This window comes from Pristiophorus japonicus, chromosome 14 (genome assembly GCF_044704955.1).
Source record: "Pristiophorus japonicus isolate sPriJap1 chromosome 14, sPriJap1.hap1, whole genome shotgun sequence".
Classification (NCBI taxonomy): Eukaryota; Metazoa; Chordata; class Chondrichthyes; family Pristiophoridae; genus Pristiophorus; species Pristiophorus japonicus.
In genome coordinates, this window is record NC_091990.1 from 182816916 (window position 1) to 182836653 (window position 19738).

A 19738-nucleotide genomic window follows, 5' to 3' on the forward strand; every position below is an offset into this window, starting at 1 on the left:
CTGCGGGGGGAGAGAGAAACACTGCGGGGGGAGAGAGAAACACTGCGGGGGGAGAGAGAAACACTGCGGGGGGAGAGAGAAACACTGCGGGGGGAGAGAGAAACACTGCGGGGGGAGAGAGAAACACTGCGGGGGGAGAGAGAAACACTGCGGGGGGAGAGAGAAACACTGCGGGGGGAGAGAGAAACACTGCGGGGGGAGAGAGAAACACTGCGGGGGGAGAGAGAAACACTGCGGGGGGAGAGAGAAACACTGCGGGGGGAGAGAGAAACACTGCGGGGGGAGAGAGAAACACTGCGGGGGGAGAGAGAAACACTGCGGGGGGAGAGAGAAACACTGCGGGGGGAGAGAGAAACACTGCGGGGGGAGAGAGAAACACTGCGGGGGGAGAGAGAAACACTGCGGGGGGAGAGAGAAACACTGCGGGGGGAGAGAGAAACACTGCGGGGGGAGAGAGAAACACTGCGGGGGGAGAGAGAAACACTGCGGGGGGAGAGAGAAACACTGCGGGGGGAGAGAGAAACACTGCGGGGGGAGAGAGAAACACTGCGGGGGGAGAGAGAAACACTGCGGGGGGAGAGAGAAACACTGCGGGGGGAGAGAGAAACACTGCGGGGGGAGAGAGAAACACTGCGGGGGGAGAGAGAAACACTGCGGGGGGAGAGAGAAACACTGCGGGGGGAGAGAGAAACACTGCGGGGGGAGAGAGAAAACACTGCGGGGGGAGAGAGAAACACTGCGGGGGGAGAGAGAAACACTGCGGGGGGAGAGAGAAACACTGCGGGGGGAGAGAGAAACACTGCGGGGGGAGAGAGAAACACTGCGGGGGGAGAGAGAAACACTGCGGGGGGAGAGAGAAACACTGCGGGGGGAGAGAGAAACACTGCGGGGGGAGAGAGAAACACTGCGGGGGGAGAGAGAAACACTGCGGGGGGAGAGAGAAACACTGCGGGGGGAGAGAGAAACACTGCGGGGGGAGAGAGAAACACTGCGGGGGGAGAGAGAAACACTGCGGGGGGAGAGAGAAACACTGCGGGGGGAGAGAGAAACACTGCGGGGGGAGAGAGAAACACTGCGGGGGGAGAGAGAAACACTGCGGGGGGAGAGAGAAACACTGCGGGGGGAGAGAGAAACACTGCGGGGGGAGAGAGAAACACTGCGGGGGGAGAGAGAAACACTGCGGGGGGAGAGAGAAACACTGCGGGGGGAGAGAGAAACACTGCGGGGGGAGAGAGAAACACTGCGGGGGGAGAGAGAAACACTGCGGGGGGAGAGAGAAACACTGCGGGGGGAGAGAGAAACACTGCGGGGGGAGAGAGAAACACTGCGGGGGGAGAGAGAAACACTGCGGGGGGAGAGAGAAACACTGCGGGGGGAGAGAGAAACACTGCGGGGGGAGAGAGAAACACTGCGGGGGGAGAGAGAAACACTGCGGGGGGAGAGAGAAACACTGCGGGGGGAGAGAGAAACACTGCGGGGGGAGAGAGAAACACTGCGGGGGGAGAGAGAAACACTGCGGGGGGAGAGAGAAACACTGCGGGGGGAGAGAGAAACACTGCGGGGGGAGAGAGAAACACTGCGGGGGGAGAGAGAAACACTGCGGGGGGAGAGAGAAACACTGCGGGGGGAGAGAGAAACACTGCGGGGGGAGAGAGAAACACTGCGGGGGGAGAGAGAAACACTGCGGGGGGAGAGAGAAACACTGCGGGGGGAGAGAGAAACACTGCGGGGGGAGAGAGAAACACTGCGGGGGGAGAGAGAAACACTGCGGGGGGAGAGAGAAACACTGCGGGGGGAGAGAGAAACACTGCGGGGGGAGAGAGAAACACTGCGGGGGGAGAGAGAAACACTGCGGGGGGAGAGAGAAACACTGCGGGGGGAGAGAGAAACACTGCGGGGGGAGAGAGAAACACTGCGGGGGGAGAGAGAAACACTGCGGGGGGAGAGAGAAACACTGCGGGGGGAGAGAGAAACACTGCGGGGGGAGAGAGAAACACTGCGGGGGGAGAGAGAAACACTGCGGGGGGAGAGAGAAACACTGCGGGGGGAGAGAGAAACACTGCGGGGGGAGAGAGAAACACTGCGGGGGGAGAGAGAAACACTGCGGGGGGAGAGAGAAACACTGCGGGGGGAGAGAGAAACACTGCGGGGGGAGAGAGAAACACTGCGGGGGGAGAGAGAAACACTGCGGGGGGAGAGAGAAACACTGCGGGGGGAGAGAGAAACACTGCGGGGGGAGAGAGAAACACTGCGGGGGGAGAGAGAAACACTGCGGGGGGAGAGAGAAACACTGCGGGGGGAGAGAGAAACACTGCGGGGGGAGAGAGAAACACTGCGGGGGGAGAGAGAAACACTGCGGGGGGAGAGAGAAACACTGCGGGGGGAGAGAGAAACACTGCGGGGGGAGAGAGAAACACTGCGGGGGGAGAGAGAAACACTGCGGGGGGAGAGAGAAACACTGCGGGGGGAGAGAGAAACACTGCGGGGGGAGAGAGAAACACTGCGGGGGGAGAGAGAAACACTGCGGGGGGAGAGAGAAACACTGCGGGGGGAGAGAGAAACACTGCGGGGGGAGAGAGAAACACTGCGGGGGGAGAGAGAAACACTGCGGGGGGAGAGAGAAACACTGCGGGGGGAGAGAGAAACACTGCGGGGGGAGAGAGAAACACTGCGGGGGGAGAGAGAAACACTGCGGGGGGAGAGAGAAACACTGCGGGGGGAGAGAGAAACACTGCGGGGGGAGAGAGAAACACTGCGGGGGGAGAGAGAAACACTGCGGGGGGAGAGAGAAACACTGCGGGGGGAGAGAGAAACACTGCGGGGGGAGAGAGAAACACTGCGGGGGGAGAGAGAAACACTGCGGGGGGAGAGAGAAACACTGCGGGGGGAGAGAGAAACACTGCGGGGGGAGAGAGAAACACTGCGGGGGGAGAGAGAAACACTGCGGGGGGAGAGAGAAACACTGCGGGGGGAGAGAGAAACACTGCGGGGGGAGAGAGAAACACTGCGGGGGGAGAGAGAAACACTGCGGGGGGAGAGAGAAACACTGCGGGGGGAGAGAGAAACACTGCGGGGGGAGAGAGAAACACTGCGGGGGGAGAGAGAAACACTGCGGGGGGAGAGAGAAACACTGCGGGGGGAGAGAGAAACACTGCGGGGGGAGAGAGAAACACTGCGGGGGGAGAGAGAAACACTGCGGGGGGAGAGAGAAACACTGCGGGGGGAGAGAGAAACACTGCGGGGGGAGAGAGAAACACTGCGGGGGGAGAGAGAAACACTGCGGGGGGAGAGAGAAACACTGCGGGGGGAGAGAGAAACACTGCGGGGGGAGAGAGAAACACTGCGGGGGGAGAGAGAAACACTGCGGGGGGAGAGAGAAACACTGCGGGGGGAGAGAGAAACACTGCGGGGGGAGAGAGAAACACTGCGGGGGGAGAGAGAAACACTGCGGGGGGAGAGAGAAACACTGCGGGGGGAGAGAGAAACACTGCGGGGGGAGAGAGAAACACTGCGGGGGGAGAGAGAAACACTGCGGGGGGAGAGAGAAACACTGCGGGGGGAGAGAGAAACACTGCGGGGGGAGAGAGAAACACTGCGGGGGGAGAGAGAAACACTGCGGGGGGAGAGAGAAACACTGCGGGGGGAGAGAGAAACACTGCGGGGGGAGAGAGAAACACTGCGGGGGGAGAGAGAAACACTGCGGGGGGAGAGAGAAACACTGCGGGGGGAGAGAGAAACACTGCGGGGGGAGAGAGAAACACTGCGGGGGGAGAGAGAAACACTGCGGGGGGAGAGAGAAACACTGCGGGGGGAGAGAGAAACACTGCGGGGGGAGAGAGAAACACTGCGGGGGGAGAGAGAAACACTGCGGGGGGAGAGAGAAACACTGCGGGGGGAGAGAGAAACACTGCGGGGGGAGAGAGAAACACTGCGGGGGGAGAGAGAAACACTGCGGGGGGAGAGAGAAACACTGCGGGGGGAGAGAGAAACACTGCGGGGGGAGAGAGAAACACTGCGGGGGGAGAGAGAAACACTGCGGGGGGAGAGAGAAACACTGCGGGGGGAGAGAGAAACACTGCGGGGGGAGAGAGAAACACTGCGGGGGGAGAGAGAAACACTGCGGGGGGAGAGAGAAACACTGCGGGGGGAGAGAGAAACACTGCGGGGGGAGAGAGAAACACTGCGGGGGGAGAGAGAAACACTGCGGGGGGAGAGAGAAACACTGCGGGGGGAGAGAGAAACACTGCGGGGGGAGAGAGAAACACTGCGGGGGGAGAGAGAAACACTGCGGGGGGAGAGAGAAACACTGCGGGGGGAGAGAGAAACACTGCGGGGGGAGAGAGAAACACTGCGGGGGGAGAGAGAAACACTGCGGGGGGAGAGAGAAACACTGCGGGGGGAGAGAGAAACACTGCGGGGGGAGAGAGAAACACTGCGGGGGGAGAGAGAAACACTGCGGGGGGAGAGAGAAACACTGCGGGGGGAGAGAGAAACACTGCGGGGGGAGAGAGAAACACTGCGGGGGGAGAGAGAAACACTGCGGGGGGAGAGAGAAACACTGCGGGGGGAGAGAGAAACACTGCGGGGGGAGAGAGAAACACTGCGGGGGGAGAGAGAAACACTGCGGGGGGAGAGAGAAACACTGCGGGGGGAGAGAGAAACACTGCGGGGGGAGAGAGAAACACTGCGGGGGGAGAGAGAAACACTGCGGGGGGAGAGAGAAACACTGCGGGGGGAGAGAGAAACACTGCGGGGGGAGAGAGAAACACTGCGGGGGGAGAGAGAAACACTGCGGGGGGAGAGAGAAACACTGCGGGGGGAGAGAGAAACACTGCGGGGGGAGAGAGAAACACTGCGGGGGGAGAGAGAAACACTGCGGGGGGAGAGAGAAACACTGCGGGGGGAGAGAGAAACACTGCGGGGGGAGAGAGAAACACTGCGGGGGGAGAGAGAAACACTGCGGGGGGAGAGAGAAACACTGCGGGGGGAGAGAGAAACACTGCGGGGGGAGAGAGAAACACTGCGGGGGGAGAGAGAAACACTGCGGGGGGAGAGAGAAACACTGCGGGGGGAGAGAGAAACACTGCGGGGGGAGAGAGAAACACTGCGGGGGGAGAGAGAAACACTGCGGGGGGAGAGAGAAACACTGCGGGGGGAGAGAGAAACACTGCGGGGGGAGAGAGAAACACTGCGGGGGGAGAGAGAAACACTGCGGGGGGAGAGAGAAACACTGCGGGGGGAGAGAGAAACACTGCGGGGGGAGAGAGAAACACTGCGGGGGGAGAGAGAAACACTGCGGGGGGAGAGAGAAACACTGCGGGGGGAGAGAGAAACACTGCGGGGGGAGAGAGAAACACTGCGGGGGGAGAGAGAAACACTGCGGGGGGAGAGAGAAACACTGCGGGGGGAGAGAGAAACACTGCGGGGGGAGAGAGAAACACTGCGGGGGGAGAGAGAAACACTGCGGGGGGAGAGAGAAACACTGCGGGGGGAGAGAGAAACACTGCGGGGGGAGAGAGAAACACTGCGGGGGGGAGAGAGAAACACTGCGGGGGGAGAGAGAAACACTGCGGGGGGAGAGAGAAACACTGCGGGGGGAGAGAGAAACACTGCGGGGGGAGAGAGAAACACTGGGGGAGAGAGAAACACTGCGGGGGGAGAGAGAAACACTGCGGGGGGAGAGAGAAACACTGCGGGGGGAGAGAGAAACACTGCGGGGGGAGAGAGAAACACTGCGGGGGGAGAGAGAAACACTGCGGGGGGAGAGAGAAACACTGCGGGGGGAGAGAGAAACACTGCGGGGGGAGAGAGAAACACTGCGGGGGGAGAGAGAAACACTGCGGGGGGAGAGAGAAACACTGCGGGGGGAGAGAGAAACACTGCGGGGGGAGAGAGAAACACTGCGGGGGGAGAGAGAAACACTGCGGGGGGAGAGAGAAACACTGCGGGGGGAGAGAGAAACACTGCGGGGGGAGAGAGAAACACTGCGGGGGGAGAGAGAAACACTGCGGGGGGAGAGAGAAACACTGCGGGGGGAGAGAGAAACACTGCGGGGGGAGAGAGAAACACTGCGGGGGGAGAGAGAAACACTGCGGGGGGAGAGAGAAACACTGCGGGGGGAGAGAGAAACACTGCGGGGGGAGAGAGAAACACTGCGGGGGGAGAGAGAAACACTGCGGGGGGAGAGAGAAACACTGCGGGGGGAGAGAGAAACACTGCGGGGGGAGAGAGAAACACTGCGGGGGGAGAGAGAAACACTGCGGGGGGAGAGAGAAACACTGCGGGGGGAGAGAGAAACACTGCGGGGGGAGAGAGAAACACTGCGGGGGGAGAGAGAAACACTGCGGGGGGAGAGAGAAACACTGCGGGGGGAGAGAGAAACACTGCGGGGGGAGAGAGAAACACTGCGGGGGGAGAGAGAAACACTGCGGGGGGAGAGAGAAACACTGCGGGGGGAGAGAGAAACACTGCGGGGGGAGAGAGAAACACTGCGGGGGGAGAGAGAAACACTGCGGGGGGAGAGAGAAACACTGCGGGGGGAGAGAGAAACACTGCGGGGGGAGAGAGAAACACTGCGGGGGGAGAGAGAAACACTGCGGGGGGAGAGAGAAACACTGCGGGGGGAGAGAGAAACACTGCGGGGGGAGAGAGAAACACTGCGGGGGGAGAGAGAAACACTGCGGGGGGAGAGAGAAACACTGCGGGAGGGGAGAGAAACACTGCGGGGGGAGAGAGAAACACTGCGGGGGGAGAGAGAAACACTGCGGGGGGAGAGAGAAACACTGCGGGGGCAGAGAGAAACACTGCGGGGGGAGAGAGAAACACTGCGGGGGGAGAGAGAAACACTGCGGGGGGAGAGAGAAACACTGCGGGGGGAGAGAGAAACACTGCGGGGGGAGAGAGAAACACTGCGGGGGGAGAGAGAAACACTGCGGGGGGAGAGAGAAACACTGCGGGGGGAGAGAGAAACACTGCGGGGGGAGAGAGAAACACTGCGGGGGGAGAGAGAAACACTGCGGGGGGAGAGAGAAACACTGCGGGGGGAGAGAGAAACACTGCGGGGAGAGAGAAACACTGCGGGGGCAGAGAGAAACACTGCGGGGGCAGAGAGAAACACTGCGGGGGCAGAGAGAAACACTGCGGGGAGAGAGAGAAACACTGCGGGGAGAGAGAAACACTGCGTGGAAGGGGTGGGGGGGAAGTGAAGATAGAGAGACACACTGGGGTGGGGGGGGCGAGAGAGACTGAGGGGATAGAAAGAGACTGGGACAGAGAGAGGGAGGGACAGAGACAGAGACAGAGACACAGGCAGAGAGAGAGAGAGAGAGAGACAGAGACAGAGACAGGCACAGAGGAGCGAGAAACACACAGAGGGGGCAGGACATGCTATGAAAGAGAGGGAAAACTTTTTGCTCCCGTTTGTACCTCAGAGTCTGAGAGACAGAGGAAATAGCAGCAGAAATAGAGGAGACAACTTTTCCAAAACTGATCCCAACTCATGGCCAAAGCTAGGGAAAGATAACATCACTGCCTTCTTGGGAAGTTTAACCACTTTGTTCACTTTCTTATTTGAGCTCCTTTTAGAATTAGAGTTTATTTTATTATTTTTTGTTGTATGTTTAGTGTTGAAGAGAAAAGAAAATCTTGGAGCAACTTCTGCCAAAGCTGCAATAAGACTTGAAAGATTTTCAGAAAAAGTGAGTGTTAAAAACACCACCCCACCACCCCCCCCCCCCACTAAATTTCAATTTTGGAAGAAACAAGCAAAAATCAATTTCCCCCCCTCATCTAATCAAGTTACAAACAGGTCTTGAAGTCCAAATGCTTTCAAAGAGGCTCTGAATTGCTTAAAACAATTCAAAATTGAAATTTCTCAATATTTGATTTTGAATGACCAACACAAGCTTTGCACAAACATGCAACCATGCTGGTGAGGAGGGGGAGGGCAGGGGAGGATTTGTAGAAGTTACATATTACTTTTTATTGACTTAAAAAAATATATATGGTAAGACATTTAGGAAGAGAACCAAAAAAGACGAAAAACACAATCCATTTATTTTGTCTGTCGTTCTATACTCTGTATAAGTCCCTGGAATAATGTAAATATAGATTTCCTCTTAAACATTTAGTGGAGTGTTAATAGTAACAAGAGTTATGTAATGATGTATAAAAATTGCAGGAAGCTACTTTAGAAGAAACTACTACTTGTTTATTGAGAAAGACACAGAAAATACTTTGATTAAACTGTTTGGGCTGGAAATTCGGCGACCTTGTGCACAGTTTTTCAGCGATATTTTGCTGTTTTTGGCAAAAAACGGCGAACCGGGAAATTCGGAGAAGTCTTGCGCCGGTGTTTTTTTTAAGTACTGCCGGCGTGCAAGACTTGAAATAGTGCTTATGCCAAAAATTTGGCTCGCAGCGCACCCAGAGATAAGACGAAAAAAACTGCCCGAGTTTAATCTGCATTGCAGCCCTTGGAACAGCAGTAGGTATGAAGACCTGTAAAAATGGCAAGTTAAAATGTTTTATTTTTTAATTCTTTTGCAGTGATTCGACAGTTAAGTGTCTTGTGAATATTTTGTGATTTTTTATATTTTGTTTTTTGTAAAAAATTTTGGGTGTTTTCCCCCCCTCCCAAGGCCCAATTCGTAGCGGTATTGGCCTTGGAGAAAAGTTGCAGAAAATTCGTGGTGCAATGTCGAATGTTAGGCCTCGTAGCACAGTCACAGCAGTATTTTGGCAAAAAATTACCGCTATGACCAAAAACATAATTTCTAATCTATAATGTACAATTTCCAGTTGGTATAAATATTTAAAACAGGAGATTAAAAATTGAGAGTACAATGAAGTTTGTTTCCCGCTATTTAATTGCGAAATACCTAAAATAATTCAACAGTATTTGTGATAAATACTTTGGTTCTGTCTTCACTACAGAAGACACAAATAACCTTGCGGGAAATACTAGGGGACCGAGGGTCTACCGAGAAGGAGGAGCTGAAGGAAATCCTTATTAGTCAGGAAATTGTGAGGGAAATTGATGGGATTGAAGGCCGATAAATCCCCAGGGCCTGATTGGGATGCATCCCAGAGTACTTCAGGAAGTGGCCACAGAAATAGTGGATGCATTGGTGGTCATTTTCCAACGTTCTATAGACTCTGGATCAGTTCCTATGGAATGGAGGGCAGCTAATGTAACCCCACTTTTTAAAAAAGGAGGGAGAGAGAAAACAGAGAATTATAGACCAGTTAGCCGGACATCGGTAGTGGGGAAAAACCATGATCATATTGAATGGTGGTGCAGGCTCGAAGGGCCGAATGGCGTACTCCTGCATCTATTTTCTATGTTTCGATAAGAGCAGGGATTAATATTGCAGAGAATGTTTGACAGAAAAACATTAGAAGCGAAATTTGTAAATTAACATCTTTACATCACCATATTCGGAAACATTTCCAAGTTAGTCTGATTGGTTCTCCTGTCCTGGAAGAAAGATGAGTGTTTATTTCTGTTAAATCATAGCTTTGCGTGCTTTTTGTTTGTAATTCGATGATGCAAATTGTGCATGTGTTTTTCTGCACTTGTGAATAAGTGCTGCATTTCTGACATGTTACATGGGGAGGATGGTGGGGTGGGGGGTGCTGGTTCAAGAAGACAATGTTTATTAGTGGAAGTGATTGAAGTTGAAAATACGGATACCCATTCTTGTTCAATTTTTTTTAATACTGTGAACTAAAGACTACAGCATTTTATATTTGTTGACTGGTTGAATTGTGATTAATATTCTAATCACTTACATGGACGTACAGCACGTCAGTGCCATAGGAAAGCCTCTGTTCCTGCTGCTTGTGCAGCCATAGCAAAAGTGACATGAGGAATGGGCTAATACGTTGAAAACTTTAAAATTAATACTAATTACACAAACAGATATGCCTCTTTCAGCTCACTTTGGATTTTTGAATCGTTTGTCGATGCAGAACCATGTAACTGAGTGATGTTTCTGAAGTGTTTATGCATTATTATGCAGTTCTTTTATATGCCAGTCAGTTCTGACGAGTGTTGTTTTTAATACAGTTTGTACAGATGAACTAAAAACTTTTAATTATTCTACCATAAATAAACTTGCAGAATGAGCATGTAAATGACAAATTAATTTCAATACAGATAAGAGTGAGGTGGGGCATTTTGGTCGGAGGAATAAAGAGGCTACCTACTCCTTGGAAAATAAGAATCTAAATGGGGTAGAGATGTAAAGGGATCTGGGGTATAGATTCACAAATCATTAAAAGTAGCAACACAGGTTAAAAAAAAAATCATGGAAGCGCAAATAAAGCATTGAGGTTCATTTCTGGAGGAATAGAATTCAAAAACAGAGTAGCTATGTTGAACCTGTATCGAACCATGGCTGATTATCTCATGATTTGAGATGGTGGGGTGGCAATATGGCATGACCATATATATGCTTTTAAGTGGTTGCTGTTGTTGTAGAAGTTGTTGCTGTGAAAGTTACCCAAGGATTAAAGGTCGCACTCAAAAGAGTACATGGCCCACTCGATTCAACAAAAAAGTTAGAGGGAACATTGGTGGGCATTATGGATTCTGTTTTATATTATTTTTATTTAATGCCACAGCGCATAAAGTTTTCTGTGACAAAATTAACTTGCACTTAACCATAACAAAATAAAACATGAGCAAGAAAACTAACCTGACTAAGAATTCTTCCAGATTGTCCACCTGTCATCTCTACAAGTTCAAAAATGGGAAAATTCCAACTATTTAGCTTTTCCATGAACAGCTCTGTGCCTTGTGTTTTTATCGGCTCAAGCAAAAGCTCTGGCAACTGCTGTCGATTTAAAGAAGCAAAACATCAATGGTTATGGCACAGTACTTCATCATAGTATAATGAAAAATATTTTCTTTCAACAAATATCAACAATATTATCAACACGGCTCCAATAACCATCACCACCAACACCCGCCCCCTTTCCGTGGCACCTTTCCATGCAGAGATGCAACACCTACCCTTCAACTTCCTCCCTTTCCACCATCAAGGGCCCCAAACACTCCTTCCAGGTGAAACAGTGATTTATTTGTACTTCTTTCAATTTAATATACTGTATACGATGCTCACGATACAGTCTCCTCTATATTGGGGAGATAAAAGCAGATTGGGTGAGCGCTTTGCTGATCACCTCCAATCAATCTGGAAATGTGACCGAGCTTTTGGTCACTTGCCATTTTAATTCTCCATCCTACTCCCACTCTCACCACCTCTGACCTTGGCCTCCTACACTGTAGTTCAGTACAAGCTCGAGGAACAGCGCCTCATCTTACGGATTAAGGTTAGGGTTCATTGAGCTCAACAACTGCAGATCATAACCACTTACCCCATTTTCTCAGGCAGCAGGTGCTGTTACCATTTACACCTCCTCTGGAACCATATTTTGTTTCTTTATTGTTCCATTACCACACCCTTTTGCTTTGCACCATCATCCCTAGTGTCATTTAATTACTCCTGCCCTGTACCCAATCTTGCACCTTTTGTTATTTCCTCCCCTCTCTCTCCCCCTGCTTTTCCCTTAGTTCTGTACTTGTTTATAAACTGTTGAATATCTAACTTCTTCCAATTCTGATGAAAGGTCATCGACCTGAAACCTTGGCCGGAATTTTCACGTTCAAAATGTGCGGGTTTGCGAGCGGGTCGCCAGTTAAAAGTGCTGAAATTGACCGCGTCGGGAACACTTTCGCATTAAACTGGAGAGCGTTGCGAAATGGGCCATGGATGTGCACTGAGGAGGCGGGTGACCTTATTGAGGTAGTTAACTGCTTGTTGTAGTCTCTTAACAGCCTTTTTAAGATGAGGTTTAATCTTTAACTGGTTGCACGCTGGATTCACGGACCTCGGAAAGCTCGCTGGCAAGGCAGAAGCTCAGTGGCCATTGTTCGAGTTCATCAAGTGACAGCTGGAAAAAGCACATAAATACACACACCTCGGGCTCAATTTTCCTCTTTACCGATTTTTGGCACCCAGGAGGATTAACGGCCGATTTTTTTGTGCCCGATTGTGCCGGGAAAAAAAAGATGCAACTTTCGCCAAAGTAAAATGTAATTTTGGCGCTGCGATACCCGAAGTTAAGTCTGGGGGTGGAGCTTCAAATGTGTGCCAAAAAGTCTCTGAGCATGCCCCGGAAAAAAAAAATCACTTTTTCCATGTGACGGTTGTACCCGCGCTTCCACAGTAAAGTTCCTGGTCTGGATCAAGAGCTTGTGAGAACCCATTCGGATCGGAGCTGGATCTGCACATTTAAATTTTAGCTGCAAAAGATGGATCCAATGGAAGAAGGACAAGGAGAAGGAGAAGGGCCAAGAGTCTTCTAGCAGAAGAAATTGAGCTGCAGCGAGACATAATTGAGAGGAGATGGGATGTACTTGAGAACAAAGGGAGAATGGGACAAAAGAAACTGAAACCCACTCTCTACCAGCAAAGCTTTGGGACCAAGTTGCAGAAGAGTTTAATGCAGTGGCCATGACCCCGAGAAACGGCAACACAGGTCAAAAAGTGGCAGGACCTTGGCCAAGCAGTTACTATAAGTAATATTTTTATTTATGCACTGCAATTACATTTGTAAATGTGACTAATATGTGTGTGTGTGTGTGGCTATCACAATAGAAAGATCCTCTCTTATAAAGTTCTATTTTCATCTTTGTAGAGGAAGGCGTCAACCAAGAAAGGTCAAAAACTGGAGGAGGTGCGCCAAGCAGGCTGCAACTAACAGCCGTGGGACAGAGGATCGCTGATATAATTAAATCTCGCAAGAGAAAATCGACCACCAATGTGGACGCTGGGCCCAGGTTACCGAGGGTAAGCCCTGCAAATTGCAGAGTCTGGGTTGGCATCGTGGTCTTTGAAAAGAGCCTGTGCTGTGTGACCCGTGTACTCATGTCACCCTACCCCCTCCCCTGCTGCTAACCAAACATCTGCTCGGTTATGTTTTGCAGATGCTGTGTATCAGGAAGAGACAGAAGCGGAAGCAGAAATAGAAGCAGAGCATGATCAGGAAGCTGTCAGTCCAGATATTCTTCATTATCAGGATGAGGATGAGCTGGAGAATGAAGGGCAGCAGGAAGACCCCAATACTGAGATGGTTACATTGGAATTGGAGCCGGTGGAGCCCCCGAGGGTCCCAAGCCCTTTGCTGAGTGATACAACCAACGTGACATTTCATGGGGTACAGTCTGAGGCTGCGAGCCCCAGTGGGTTGCAGCAAGCCACACTTCGGAGATGGCCGAGGAGGGTGGGACAGAGAACTCAACCTGAAATGCAGGATCTCGGGGGAATAGGACAGCTCATAGGAATGAGTGAGGAGAACACTGATCTAACAAGATCGCTCCTGGATACCATGGGTGGGGTGAGGGTAGAATTAGCGGGACTGTCAGTAAAAGTAGCAACATTGTCTGAAGGAATGGGAGCAGTGTTGGGACAGATGGGGGAGGGGATGTCGAAGATGAGGGAGGGGATGTCAGAGGCAGCTGACACACCGTCGAGACAGATGAGGGAGAGGATGTCGGAGGTGAGAGAGAGAATGTCGGAGGCAGCTGATGCACCGTCGGGACAGATAAGGAAGGGGATATTGGAGATTAGGGAGGGAATGTCGGAGATTAGGGAGGGAATGTCGGAGATTAGGGAGGGAATGTCGGAGATAGCTGCTGCACTAAGTTGGCACACCCAGGCGGTCATTGCCCAATGGCAATTGCCAGCATCAACTGCTGACACCCGCATTCCAATCCCCAGACCAACCTCAGGTAGTGTGCCACGGGTTGATCCACAGGCTGAAGAAGAGACCGAAGAGGAACGCGGGCCTTCCACATTGCTGTCTGCTAGGTCTGTCCCTGTCCAACCCCACCAACAACAAATGCGCCTTTGCGCAGAAAACAGAAAAAACCTTGGGGTCGGGGAGGAGGAAGAGAATGGGCACAGGTAGGGGGAGAGGAACAACAGGGGCAAGAGGGGCGCACTGGGCTAAGGTCTTAGAGTAAGGGGGAGGAGAGATGGCTGCAGCTAGAGTTTGCTTGTTGCTGCTACTTGTTGTTTTCTTCATTGAAAAGTTTAAAGTTTCATACAAAATGTTTGTATGAACTGTACAAATGTTTAATAAACTTAATTATTCTTTAAATAATCTTGCACATTATTTTTTAAATTAAAGCAACATAAGCCAACACAACATTACGTACATTATTATATACACTATTTTTTCAGACAAACAGATGCAAAGAGTCAGCACTGTTGGACCACTTAGCCTTCAGGCAGCAAAGCAATTACGGATTAGCCGCTGACACAAGTCTCTAGCTATAGCAAGAGGTGCACGAGATCGCCTCCTCCACCGCCGTCCTGCAGATTGAGGTGGTGGCATGGGTTCATCCTCCTCCTCTTGCTGCTGCATCTCGTCCTCGTTGTCAGTGTCAGTCTTCTCCTCCTCCTCCCCCGACAGGAGGATCTTCAATGTCCAGTACCTGTCCCCTCATGATGGCCAAGTTGTGCAGCATGCAGCACGTGACAGTGAACTAACCGACGTGGTGAGGGGCGTATTGCAGGCAGCCTGCAGAGTGGTCCAGGTATCGCAAACGCTGCTTCAGTATGCCAATTGTCCGCTCTATGAAGCTCCGTGTCGTTATGTGTGATGTGTTGTACCGATGCTCTCGATCAGTGCGGGGATTGCGTTGGGGGGTCATAATCCAGGTGGCGAGCCTGTACCCTTTGTCCCCGAGCAATCAGCTGTGCCCTTCTGGCAGCTCCTGAAAGATCGCAGATATAACGCTCTCACGTAGGATGAAAGCATCATGGATGCTACCTGGATATTTGGCATCCACTGCCATGATGCGATGCATAGCGTCGCAGACGAGCTGCACATTTAGGGATAGAAACATAGAAAATAGGTGGAGTAGGCTATTCGGCCCTTCGAGCCTGCACCACCATTCAATATGATCATGCAACTTCAGAACCCCATTCCTGCTTTCGCTCCATATCAGTTGATCCCTTCAGACATAAGGGCCACATCTAACTACCTTTTGAATATATCTAATGAACTGGCCTCAACAACTTTCTGTGGTAGAGAATTCCACAGTTTATCAATTCTCAGAGTGAAGAAGTTTCTCCACATCTCGGTCCTAAATGGCTTACCGCTTATCCTGAGACTGTGACCCCCTGGTTCTGGACTTCCCCAACATCAGGAACATTCTTCCTGCATCTAACTTGTCCAGTCCTTTCAGAATTTTATATGGTTCTATGAGATCCCCTCTCATTCTTCTGAACTCCAGTGAATATAAGCCTTGTCGATCCAGTCTTTCTTCATATGTCAGTCCTGCCATCCCAGGAATCAGTCTGGTGAACCTTCGCTGCACTACCTCAAGAGCAAGAACGTCCTTCCTCAGATTAGGAGACCAAAGCTGCACACAATACTCAAGGTGTGGCTTCACCAAGGCCCTGTACAACTGCAGTAAGACCTCCCTGCTCCTATACTCAATTCCTCTCGTTATGAAGGCCAACATGCCATTTGCCTTCTTCACCGCCTACTGCACCTGCATGCCAACTTTCAATGACAGATGTACCATGACACACAGGTCTCATTGCACCCTCCCATTTCCTAATCTGTCACCATTCAGATAATATTCTGCCTTCCTGTTTTTGCCACCAAAGTGGATAACTTCACATTTATCGACATTATACTGCATCTGCCATGCATTTACCCACTCACCTAACCTGTCCAAGTTACCTTACAGCTTCTTAGCATCCTCCTCACAGCTTACACTGCCACCCAGCTTCGTGTCATCTGCAAATTTGGAGATATTACACTCAATTCCTTCGTCTAAATCATTAACGTATATTGTAAATAGCTGGGGTCCCAGCACTGAACCTTGGCGGTACCCCACTAGTCACTGCCTGCCATTGTGAAAACGACCCGTTTATTCCTACTCTTTGCTTCCTGTCTGTCAACCAGTTCTCTATCCACGTCAGTACATTACCCCCAATACAATGTGCTTTAACTTTGCACACTAATCTCTTGTGTGGGACCTTGTCAAAAACCTTTTGAAAGTCCAAATACACCACATCAACTGGTTCTCCCACGTCCACTCTTCTAGTTACATCCTCAAAAAATCCTGTCACTGCTTTGTAAATGCGCTGCTATTTCATCTTTAATAATTAATTCCAACATTTTCCCCACTACTGATGTCAGGCTAACCGGTCTATAATTCCCTGTGTTCGCTCTCCCTCCTTTTTTAAAAAGTGGGGTTACATTAGCTACCCTCCAATCCAGAGGAACTAATCCAGAGTCGATAGACTGTTGGAAAATGACCACCAATGCATCCACTATTTCTAGAGCCACTTCCTTAAGCACTCTGGGATGCAGACTATCAGTCCCTGGGGATTTATCGGCCTTCTTTCCCATCAATTTCCCTAACACAATTTCCTGACTAATAAGGATTTCCTTCAGTTCCTCCTCCTCACTAGACCCTCGGTCCCCTAGTATTTCCGGAATGTTATTTGTGTCCTCCTTAGTGAAGACAGAACCAAAGTATTTGTTCAATTGGTCTGCCATTTCTTTGTTCCCCAATTATAAATTCACCTGATTCTCACTGCAAGAGACCTACATTTGTCTTCACGAATCTTTTTCTCTTCACATATCTATAGAACCCTTTCCTGTTGCGATAAATGTCGGAGTTGTCCAAAGGTGCTCTCAAGGCGATGTGGGTACAGTCAATCACACCCTGTACCTTGGGGGTGTTTCCCGTTCTTGGACAGCAGTGGGGTGGGGCCTTGGGTGTTTGGGCCATAGATGGCCTTGACTGCGATGAAGAATCCTTGCACATCATGCCTGTGTCTGCACACACACAGAGGCTGAATTCCAAGACATAGTCGACGTATTTACTGAGGCGTACGAAAGCAGGGGCCTTACGCTAAACATTAGTAAGACAAAGGTCCTCCACCAGCCTGTCCTCGCCGCACAGCACTGCCCCCCGGTCATCAAGATCCACGATGCAGCCCTGGACAATGTGGACCACTTCCCTAATCTCAGGAGCCTCCTATCAACAAGAGCAGGCATTGACGACGAGATCCAACACTGCCTCCAGTGCAACCTTCGGCCATCTGAGGAAAAGAGTGTTTGAAGACCAGGCCCTCAAAACTGTCACCAAGCTCATGGTCGACAGGGCTGTAGTAATATCAGCCCTCCTACATGGCTCAGAAACATGGACCATGTACAGCAGACACCTCAAGTCACTGGAGAAATACCACCAATGATGTCTCCTCAAGATCCTACAATCCCCTGGGAGGACAGACACACCAACGTTAGCGTCCTCGTCCAGGCCAACATCCCCAGCATTGAAGCACTGACCACACTTGATCAGCTCCGCTGGGCAGGCCACATCGTTCGCATACCAGACACGAGACTCCCAAAGCAAACGCTCTACTCGGAACTCCTTCACGGCAAACGAGCCAAAGGTCGGTAGCTGAAACGTTACAAGGACACCCTCAAAGCCTCCCTGATAAAGTGCAACATCCCCACTGACACCAGAGAGTCCCTGACCAAAGACCACCCCATGTGGAGGAAGTGCATCCTGGAGGGTGCTGAACTCCTCGAATCTTGTCGCCGAGAGCATGCAGAAATCAAGTGCCGGCAGCGGAAAGAGCGTGTGGCAAACCAATCCCACCCACCCTTTCCCTCAAAGACTATTTGTCCCACCTGTGACAGAGACTGTGGTTTTTATATTGGACTGCACAGCCACCTAAGCACTCATGTCAAGAGTGGAAGCAAGTTTTCCTCGATTCCAAGGGGCTGCCTATGATGATGTACCTTCGGGATGCCAGCAATTCTGGAGAACCCCACGGCCCTGTCTTGCATTGCCTGCACAGTCATAGGGAAATTGATGAATTGGTCCTTTTTGGAAGACAGTGCAGCAGTCACCTGTCGAATGCAGCAATATGTGGTGTGCTGCGAGATGCAGCGTATGTTGCCAGTTGATGCTTGAAATGATCCAGAAGCATAGAAGGCAAGTGCTGCAGTGACCTTCACTTCCACAGGTAGGGCAGTCCTCCTGCCACCTCTTGGCTGTATGTCTGCCCTGATTAGCTGGCAAATTTATGATGACCTCCTTTCTAAATCGCAGCCTGCAAATGCAGTCTGCCTCACTCAGGTGTAGGTATGAGTGCCTGTCCCTGTAGATTCAATCACGATATGGCCTCCTCCCCATCAATCTGGTTTCTTAGATGTTGGCGTCGTATTATCCATCGCCTCTGCATGGCATTCATACAAATTAACCTTATGACAGGAAGCAGAGTCAAAGTTGCACCCATAATTATTATTGTTAATTTTGTAATTCTTGTTATTGTGAGACAGTACTTACTGAAGCACACACACCTTTACTGGGTGACACCCTACGGTCTCTATGGAGACGCAACGCACAGTGATTTATGGCACTTTAATTATAGCTTTTGCCGAAATGTGCATGTTTGCTGCTGTGCCGTTTCCAATGCATAGGTCGGAGTGCTGGCCGGCAGGATCGCTCCCTCGGCCAGATAGAAACACAGGAGATAGGCGCTCAGCTTGGAAAGAAGCCTTGGGGCGGGGCTGGAATCCAAGCGCCGAGCTCCTATGCTTGTGTCCGGCCAAGGGAGCGATCCTGCCGCTGGCCAGTACTCCTCCAACCCGTGCCTAGAGCCCCATGAGCAGAGACTCAGTGGTGGGGTGGAGCCACAATTTCACTTCTCACATAACATTCTCAAAAACATTCTGTGGGAAAAATTAACTTTCCAAGTTATTTTCCAACATCCCCCTGCAAAAATCATGATGAGTGTGTGTTTTAAATTATCCTCTTCCCTCACTCCAAACTCAGAAATATACTCCGCGCCAATTTTCTTAAGTTATCATCGTTTATTTCTGATCGGTACTTAAGGCCATTCTGAAAAAAATCGGTGTTGGCAAAAATTGGTTAAATGGCCAAAAAGTGCCAAAAACGGCACGGAAATCAGTTTTCAACCAGACCTGCGGCAAAAAATCTGGATACAAAAAAATCCGGCAACAGTCGCCGCTGGCGCACAAACTTTGAGGAAAGTTGCAAATTCACAAGTGCTCCAAAAAAAAAATCAGTTGACCCCAAAAAAATGGCTCCTAATGGTGGTGAAAATTGAGCCCCTTATACCTGCTTCCTTGCCTAAGGGAAAGGCTCTTGCTGACGACATTTTGCGTAGACTTTGCTTTCAGGAGTTTGCAGGTGATTTTTGCAACCTCGAAAGCCACTGTCGCTACATTGCAAGTCATTCCCACTACATTGGAAGATTGTGCCTCTGATCTCCACTTTACCTGGCATCTATCACATCAGCACGGGTGCCGCTTATGCTGTTTCACCTTGGACCTCAGATTCGGACCAAGGTGAGTCCCGACACCAGCAGCAGCCTCCTCCTCACTGACCTGATGCTCCACAAGAGAGAGGGAATCAGCACAAGGGTGCACCGCGCCAGAGGTGATACCCCCAACACAGGTTAAAAAGTCAGAGGATGAGCTTCCTCAACATGATTGCACAGCAGTGCTTCAGGAGGCTCAGCCTATCATGCCAGGTTGTGGCAGACATTTGTAGCTTGTTGGAACAAGGACTGCTGCCCAGAGGACCTGGTGGATATGCCTTACCAGTAGCTGTCAAAGTCACCAACGGCCTCAAATTCTTCATCTTAGGGTCCTTCCAGGCATGGGC

The 19738-nt window shown here is 51.2% G+C and overlaps 1 protein-coding gene across 14 annotated transcripts in view; it reads right to left on the reverse strand.

Moving 5' to 3' along the window:
- The window catches only part of pde3b (phosphodiesterase 3B), a 442736-nt gene that overhangs the window by 37869 nt on the left and 385129 nt on the right, over positions 1-19738 (reverse strand). For 13 of the 14 annotated variants that reach the window (XR_011596648.1, XM_070899927.1, XM_070899935.1 and 10 more), the window contains one exon: positions 10701-10838. Coding sequence is in view for 13 of the 14 variants with exons in the window: in XM_070899927.1 (XP_070756028.1) it covers positions 10701-10838 (138 nt within the window). In the remaining variant the exon portion in view is untranslated. The remainder of the gene's footprint in view (positions 1-10700; positions 10839-19738) is intronic. The other variant, XM_070899925.1, reaches the window with a different exon arrangement.